Source organism: Eupeodes corollae, chromosome 1 (genome assembly GCF_945859685.1).
Source record: "Eupeodes corollae chromosome 1, idEupCoro1.1, whole genome shotgun sequence".
NCBI classification, from domain to species: Eukaryota; Metazoa; Arthropoda; class Insecta; order Diptera; family Syrphidae; genus Eupeodes; species Eupeodes corollae.
In genome coordinates, this window is record NC_079147.1 from 217,324,204 (window position 1) to 217,332,302 (window position 8,099).

An 8,099-nucleotide genomic window follows, 5' to 3' on the forward strand; every position below is an offset into this window, starting at 1 on the left:
TAGCTGTATTGAGATAGCTTTAAAAAAATCTATGTTAAATTTCCTCAATTAGCTCAATTGGAATTCAATACGATTAATAATTTACTGGCGAAATCTCCGGTTTTAAACGATTTACGTTTAACAGAAAACTATCCTAACAGAGACGAGGACTATTATGTAGTGGCAATACCTAGATATAGTTTGGAAGAACTTCGATCTCATTTCTGAATGAGCAGAAGTTGCTTTGCGGTAAGATTTTGAGTTGGTTTGTTCACAGTAGATAAAGTTTTAGCTTAATGGTGGGACCAACGCAAGAACTTTTGTTGCATGAAATATCCGTTTGGTTATCCAACACTTCTTTAAAAACCATTCAGGCACCATCAACTAGAATAGCCAATAAAATGTGAACAAACTAGTCTTGATATCTATAATGAATTGCTTATTAACGCTTTCAAATTATTAGGATCTCTTACTCAAAAATAAAAGAACTTTTAACTTGAAGAAAAAACTGTTGTTTTTTGTTTGGATCTTGATTTAGCAAGAAAGTTTCTAATCAGCTGGAGACAGGTTCAATTCAGCGAAGTTCTCCAAATGGTATGTTCATTGCTCGGAGAGTATATTAAATGGCCAACTGCTCAACATTGCAACAATATTTCTCAAGTAAATTACCATCATCAATCTATTATGTACAGAACATCCTCAATATAACTTCACCTAACATTTTGTATCGTTTTGTTTACCGACAAATACAAAAAGCTGAAATCAATTTTCAAGTTTCTTGAAATTCAACCATGTGTTGAATCAGCTGTTCTGTCAGATACCTTTGGATTCCTTTTTTGACATCTCAGCTGTTCTTTTACACTTAAAACACTAACAAAAAGGTATCTGGATACCTTATCTGTCTGAGATTGAACGCAGCCATTGTATTTGGGGTAGTTTATTTTAGTAAAAATTTTGGTCACCATTTACATTTCAACAGTTAATGTGAATCTTCAACCTTATTGGAAATACTTTAACAGATTTATTCTATTTTATCACAGTGTGACGAGATTAAGCCACGTATTATAAAAGTTTACTCTAATTTAATATACAATTAACAATGTCCTTTTTATTTATTTTTATAGACTCCTTGCTGTAATAAATTTTACAAATGTCGATATTGTCACGATGAAAATGAAACTCATCATTTTGACAGAAAAACGCTTACAGAATTGATTTGCGTCGAATGCAATACGAGGCAAAAAGTCCAAGAGCAATGTGAAAAATGTAGAGTTCGATTTGGAAAGGTGAGACAAACAATACCAAACAAAATTAAATAATGCACCATTTAAAATTAATATTGTTTGTTTCTTTATAGTACACTTGCCTTATATGTAATCTTTTTGATGATGAGGACAAGAACCAATACCATTGTAATGGATGCGGCATATGTCGAATTGGTGGTCGGGATAATTTTTTCCATTGTGAGGTGTGCAATATGTGCCTGCCTATTGAACTGAAAATTGAAGGACATAGAGTATGTGTTCTCGATACCGCGCTTTAGCGGTTTTGCTTTTTTTTATGTAAAAACTTAAATCCTATAGAATATTTTTAGTGTGTAGAGAATATATCGCGATCGAACTGTCCAGTTTGTCTTGGTGCTATTCATACGTCACGGATACCTTGCCATATTCCAGACTGTGGTCACTTACTGCATAAGATGTGCTTTGATCAACTACTTGCGTCTGGACACTATGTCTGCCCCACTTGTCAGACATCACTGCTTGATATGACCAAAATGTGGGAGTATCTAGATACGCAAGCCTTACTTATGACTATGCCAAAGAAGTATGAAAGTCAAAGGGTGTACATATTTTGTAATGATTGTCATGACGTAAGCTTGAAATATTAACCACAAACAGATCTTTGTATAAATTTAAATATCTTATTTTAGACTTGCAAGACAAAATTTCACTTTGTAGGCTTAAAATGCATCCACTGTGGCGGCTATAATACAACGCAAGATGTCAAAAGACGAATGTCATGGGCGAATGTTGGTAAGCTGTCATAAATGCAAACAACTGCTTATTTTAGTTTTCTGAAATAAATTATTCATGTAATTATATTTACTTTCAGATAGTTCAACGTCAGCCTGACATTTGCTTCCAGTTCTAAGCCAAGGAAATCACTCGAGTTATGTTTCATATACTTTATTTGAGTGCTTGAAAAATCAAGGGCATAAAGAATCTTTTCCAGAATCAGAATCTATTGCATGTTTGTGTATTAAGTTTTAATCAATTATAAAATAGTATTAATTTGTAATATTATAATGTATAACAGTTTAAAATTTTAAAATTAAATTCCTGTAAGACCTCAGTATAGTAAAATAAAAACAAATCAATATATTATATAGCCCTAGGAAAAGTTATTATAATTATTTTATAGATTAAAAGAACAAGTTAAACTATTATTAATTAAAACATTCATACATACATACATAAATAAATATAATTATAATATTTTTCTAGTGTTAAATAAAATTTAAAATACACAATACACAAGAAAAACACTAAAAATAAAACAAAATGATATTATTCTTTGTTTTGCTATAATATTCCAAGTCCTGAAATTAAATTCCTTTCCCTTATGTTCCTATAAAAGTTTTTAATTTGTTTTTGTATCAACAATTCTGACCTCGACGAAATGAAGATAGCTGTATCTAAACTTAAGTCAAACAAAGCTGCTGGAGCTGACGGCATCGCTGCCGAACTATTCAAAGCAGCAGGAGATTACTTGGTACGAAGCATGCACCAACTCATCTGCAAAATATGGTCGGAAGAAAGCATGACCGATTAGTGGAATCTCAGCATAGTTTGCTCAATACATAAAAAAGGAGACCCTCTAAATTGCGCCAACTACACAGGCATTAGTCTCCTTAACATTGCATATAAGATCCTCTCTGCCGTATTATGTGAACGTTTGAAGCCGTTCGTCAACAAAATGATTGGTCCTTATCAGTGTGGCTTCAGACCAGGAAGTCCACAATCGACCAAATATTCACACTACGGAAGATCTTGGAAAAAACCCAGGAACTTCAAATCGATACCCACCATCTCCTTATCGGTTTTAAAGCCGCGTATGACAGCATCTATAGGGAAGAGCTCTATAGAGGAATTTCTAGTTTTTGCATCCTTGTCAAACTTATCCGTTTGTGCAGAATGACGATGGAGAATGCACGCGGCTCTATCAAAGTCGGAAAAGATCTCACCGATGCATGTGATCGTTCTGGAAGAGGCACAATCTTTGAAAGGTCCATGCAATTACTAATTGACATAACTGGAAGATCAAAGCGTAATGTCAGTGGAGCGTTTTTGAGCATTGCGAAGGAAGCGAAGAAGATCGGTTTAGAGGTCAAGACCAAGTATATGCTGCCATCAAAAAAGGACATTGAACAACGACGTCTTGGAAAAACTTCACCATGGACAGCTATAACTTCGAGGTAGTTAAGGACTTTGTCTACCTAAGCACCGCTTTAAACACAGACAACGACACTAGAGCTGAAACCAAACGAAGAATAACTCTTGCAAATCGCTTCGCTGCTTCTTTGGACTTAGAAGGCAATTGAGAAGTAAAGTACTTTCTCGAGCATCTTAAATCACCATCTATAAGACACTCATCATCCCGGTTCTCATTTATGGGGCTGAGGCATGGACCCTGTCAAAGAAAGATGAGAGAGTCTTAGGATGCTACGAGAGAAAAATTCTGCGGGTGATTTTTGGTCCCATACGCATAGATGGAGAATAGAGGAGAAGATATAACGACGAACTATACGGGTTGTACAGCGACACTGACCTAGTTAACAGAATTAAAGCCCAACAGCTTAGATGGCTAGGTCTTGTAGAGCAAATAATAATAATAATTTTAAATTAAAGTAAAATGTCTTGAAAATTAAACATTTCACCCATAATTCGTGGTTTTATTAGAATCTGTTGTGTATTTTCGAAAAAGTTTTTATAAGATTATATACAAATCTGTCTACTATTTTTCCTGAAAATCGTGTTTAAGTGTTGTAAAAATTGCAAACTAAAATTTTTCATCTGAAGTACTCCGTAGTTGACGTTCAAAACTCGCTTAAATTTTTTTAAAGTCGTGTTTTATTTTAAAAAAAATTAAACAATCCTATCCTGATTGGGACTGGGTAAATGAGTTTTTTCACAGAGTTGACACAAAATCCTTATATGTGAAAACAATGATACTCTCATGGGCAGATATTTTTAGCTCGACTACATAACGCATTAATCGTCGTTGGTGTCGATGAAGTGGAGAGATTCACGGTTGTTGCCATTTCCATAAGCATTCAGCAGAGTTAGGGAGGTAGTTAATTTACCAGCCAAAATGACAATTTGATTCCATCTTTGTACACATATGTTTTCATACACAGAGCTTCCATTCGAAGGTGGATAGATTTTATTTTTGTTCTTTTTATGTCAATTCACTTCTTTTAAGGATCTTTTGCCGATTTTTGTATTTATTTACATTCAAAAGTCTGCTTCTGTGTATGATTTTGTATATGAAAAATATTTTTCATATAAAAGAAAAAGGTGTCCCGAGCAACTCCAAATCAATGTGTGTGCCCATCCTTAAAATATTTTTTTTTAAATCAAGTTTCAAAAATTACGAATTTATATCGATTTGTAAATTCAAAATGGGCTTAGATACCAACATAACATATGAATTTTGAACAGAATACGTGCACAACGATTATAAATATTCACCCATCTGTCAAATTTGGTAAAACAATCTTCAAGATAAAAAATATCATCTGAAATAGTATGTAAATCATGCCGACCACTTAATGGCCAGAAATTTAAAGTTGCTCGGAATTGCTCCAAGTTACTTTTCATTGCCCACTAGGAAATTTTAAGGGCTTTTCAAAACGCCGTTAATATAAAGGGGATGATGTAAATTTAAAAACATATTGCAGTTTTTAAAATTGCTTACAACTTAATAAAATTTTGAATAAATAATAATTATTTGCAATTTGAAGACTATCAGTCTTATTTAATAGAATTCGGTAAACAGATGAATAGTTATACAGTGAATAAGGATTTATGTAGGCTCTATGTAACGTTGCGAAAATTTCTTTTTATAAAAAATTCTGCTATAAATTTTAGTTATACAATTCTTATATCAAAAAAAGTACCAAAATGTCTATAAAATTAGCTTGATGTCATAACAACTAAAATATTACAAAATAATTCCCATTATGTTTATGATATTCTCTTTCGAAAATCTATATTTTTTAAATTCATTGTATCTTCGGCTCACGAGCTAAACTGGAGAGGCATTATTGTTTTTATTTTAATTTCAAAAAGAGAGGAGAGAAATCAAAATGACATTTACGAAATAATAATAACAATAATTTCCTTATGTAGGCGCTATTCAACCTCAAAACGCGTTTAGCTTATTATGGGACTATGCAACCTTGTATAAGTTATATAAATAGCATTTTTGCGTTTAGAGGCATTATAGAGATTACATAACTTTATGTAGGCTCTATACAGCGTTTTTAAATAAGACTGTATCATTATAAATTGCTCTTTGGAGTAAGGCAAAAACTAAAACTTGCTTAAGTTCCGCAAGCAACTTTCAACCTCAAAGTAACTAATCTATCTTAAATAACAAAGTGAAAAATGTATAAAATTCAAATTTGATTTTCCTAATCAGAATTACCTATGAGTTTTTGTTGACATTCAAAAATGTTTTGACTTTTAATAGTTTGCGTTCCATTTTTAACCACTTGCCTTGAACACGTAATTAGACATAGTCATATTTTTATCATGCATGATGTAAGCGTGGTATAGGACCAATTATTGTTCACAAACGCCTCTAGATTTCAAACTTTGCATTACTTTGAACTGTCAAATCTGACAGACAAAAAGACATATTGCAAAAAAGTCAAGTCTTTTTGTTTGTTAGCGAAAAGTGAATTATCGAAGCGGCGTTTCGTTGCAATTGAAAAACATTTAATTTCAGTTTAATAAAAAACGAAAGAATAAATTTTCAAATAATAGTTCATTCAACTATTCACCAACATGTCTGACAATGATGATGATTTCATGTGCGAGGATGATGAGGACTACGGATTAGTAAGTGCAATACCGGGGTGGAACTTACATTTGATGTCGTTTGCGTTTCCCATTTTCATGAAAACATTTTTCTTTTTTTTTTAGGAATACTCTGAAGATAGCAATTCCGAACCTGATGTTGATCTCGAAAATCAATATTACAATAGCAAAGCCCTAAAAGAAGATGAACCAAAAGCTGCTTTGGCTTCGTTTCAAAAAGTCCTTGATCTTGAAAATGGCGAAAAAGGTGAATGGGGTTTTAAGGCTTTGAAACAAATGATCAAGATAAACTTTAAGCTGGTAATTAAAGACATACTATAATTTTAATTAAAATTTAAATTAAGTTGTGTGCTTTGGTTTCCTTAGAATAACTATGAAGAGATGATGGTTCGATATAAGCAACTTCTTACTTACATTAAAAGCGCTGTCACCCGCAATCATTCGGAGAAGTCAATCAATTCAATCCTAGATTATATATCCACATCGAAAAATGTAAGTTTTTGAAGATATTTTTATGAATGAAGGTAGCTAAAAGTTAATATGAGTAAAATCGTCAATCGAAGGCTTTTCGTTTGTGTGTCAGTGTTCAGCGTGGAAGAGACAGATACGCTCATTATTTGGTTCTTTTTATCAATTATTTGAATTATTATTATTTTCTAGATGGAACTCCTTCAAAATTTCTACGAAACAACATTGGATGCTTTGAAAGATGCCAAAAATGATCGTTTATGGTTTAAAACAAACACCAAACTGGGTAAACTCTATTTCGACCGCAATGACTTTGGTAAATTACAAAAAATCCTCAAACAACTTCATCAATCTTGTCAGGTAATGAAACACAACATCACCATCGCCAACATTACTCATATTTCTCTATTTTTGTTTTATTTACTTTCATTCAGACCGATGATGGTGAAGATGATCTTAAGAAAGGAACTCAACTACTTGAGATTTATGCTCTGGAAATTCAAATGTACACTGTACAAAAGAATAACAAGAAACTTAAAGCTCTCTATGAACAATCCCTGCACATCAAATCAGCCATACCGCATCCCCTGATTATGGGTGTTATTCGAGAATGCGGCGGGAAGATGCATTTGCGAGAGGGTGAATTCGAAAAAGCACACACCGATTTCTTTGAGGCTTTTAAGAACTACGATGAATCGGGCTCACCTAGACGAACTACCTGTTTGAAGTATCTTGTCTTGGCTAATATGTAAGTTAATTTACAATTACAATACAACATTTACATACATACATACATACATTTTTTTAAAACATTTTTTCCACAGGTTAATGAAATCGGGCATAAATCCTTTCGACTCACAAGAAGCTAAACCATATAAAAATGATCCTGAAATTCTAGCAATGACTAATTTGGTTGTTTCGTATCAAAATAATGATATCAATGAATTTGAATCAATTCTACGAATTAATCGCAATAATATTATGGCCGATCCATTTATTCGGGAGCATATTGAAGACTTGCTACGAAACATCCGTACGCAGGTGTTGATTAAATTGATACGACCATACAAGAATATTGCAATACCTTTTATTGCGAATGCTTTAAATATTGAACCGGCTGAAGTTGAGAGTTTATTGGTGTCATGCATCCTAGATAAGTAGGTTTTATCCTTTTTTCTTCATAACAAAGTAATTTTATGACCTTATTTTTTTAGCACAATTCAAGGTAGAATCGATCAGGTAAATCAAGTTCTCCAATTGGATAAGGAAAATAGTTGTGCAGCTCGTTACAATGCCAAGGATAAATGGTCGAATCAAATTCAATCCCTGCAATTGGCTGTCATCAATAAAATGGCTTAAAGCCGTTTATGTTATTAATTTTATAAAAACAAAGAATAGAAAAGCCTGCTTTTTTTTCGTACGATCAGCAAATAATTTTAAAGCTAGCAAAAAAATACGAAGTTTTTTTTTAAACAAATGGGGTAAATGATTAAAACAAGAAGTTCTAAGCGGAATTCTTTATTTGTTGCTTAGGAAGTTAAGGGT

General features: G+C 32.7%; 2 protein-coding genes across 2 annotated transcripts in view; both read left to right on the forward strand.

The window, feature by feature from the left end:
* LOC129941731 (uncharacterized) overlaps window positions 1-2,505 on the forward strand; it is a 28,711-nt gene extending 26,206 nt beyond the window's left edge. The window contains exons 2-6 of the mRNA XM_056050436.1: window positions 1,104-1,265; window positions 1,337-1,495; window positions 1,574-1,852; window positions 1,913-2,015; window positions 2,095-2,505. Of these exons, the coding sequence (XP_055906411.1) occupies window positions 1,104-1,265; window positions 1,337-1,495; window positions 1,574-1,852; window positions 1,913-2,015; window positions 2,095-2,114 (723 nt within the window). The 3' untranslated portion in view covers window positions 2,115-2,505. The remainder of the gene's footprint in view (window positions 1-1,103; window positions 1,266-1,336; window positions 1,496-1,573; window positions 1,853-1,912; window positions 2,016-2,094) is intronic.
* Window positions 2,506-5,905: 3,400 nt separating this feature from the next.
* LOC129938637 (COP9 signalosome complex subunit 2) lies at window positions 5,906-8,010 on the forward strand. Its single transcript, XM_056046303.1, has 7 exons — window positions 5,906-6,107; window positions 6,192-6,386; window positions 6,453-6,578; window positions 6,747-6,914; window positions 6,989-7,302; window positions 7,379-7,711; window positions 7,769-8,010. The coding sequence occupies exons 1-7, from the start codon at window positions 6,054-6,056 to the stop codon at window positions 7,911-7,913; spliced, it is 1,335 nt and encodes a 444-aa protein (XP_055902278.1). The 5' UTR covers window positions 5,906-6,053; the 3' UTR covers window positions 7,914-8,010.
* The last annotated feature ends 89 nt before the right edge of the window (window positions 8,011-8,099 follow it).

Excerpts from the sequence above, each read along its gene's own strand:
- LOC129938637 (XM_056046303.1), top strand. The coding sequence starts at position 6,054 with ATGTCTGACAATGATGATGATTTCATGTGCGAGGATGATGAGGACTAC. Across the intron at positions 6,108-6,191 it reads ATGATGAGGACTACGGATTA|GAATACTCTGAAGATAGCAA; the intron begins GTAAGTGCAATA and ends TTTTTTTTTTAG. Across the intron at positions 7,712-7,768 it reads GTGTCATGCATCCTAGATAA|CACAATTCAAGGTAGAATCG; the intron begins GTAGGTTTTATC and ends TTATTTTTTTAG.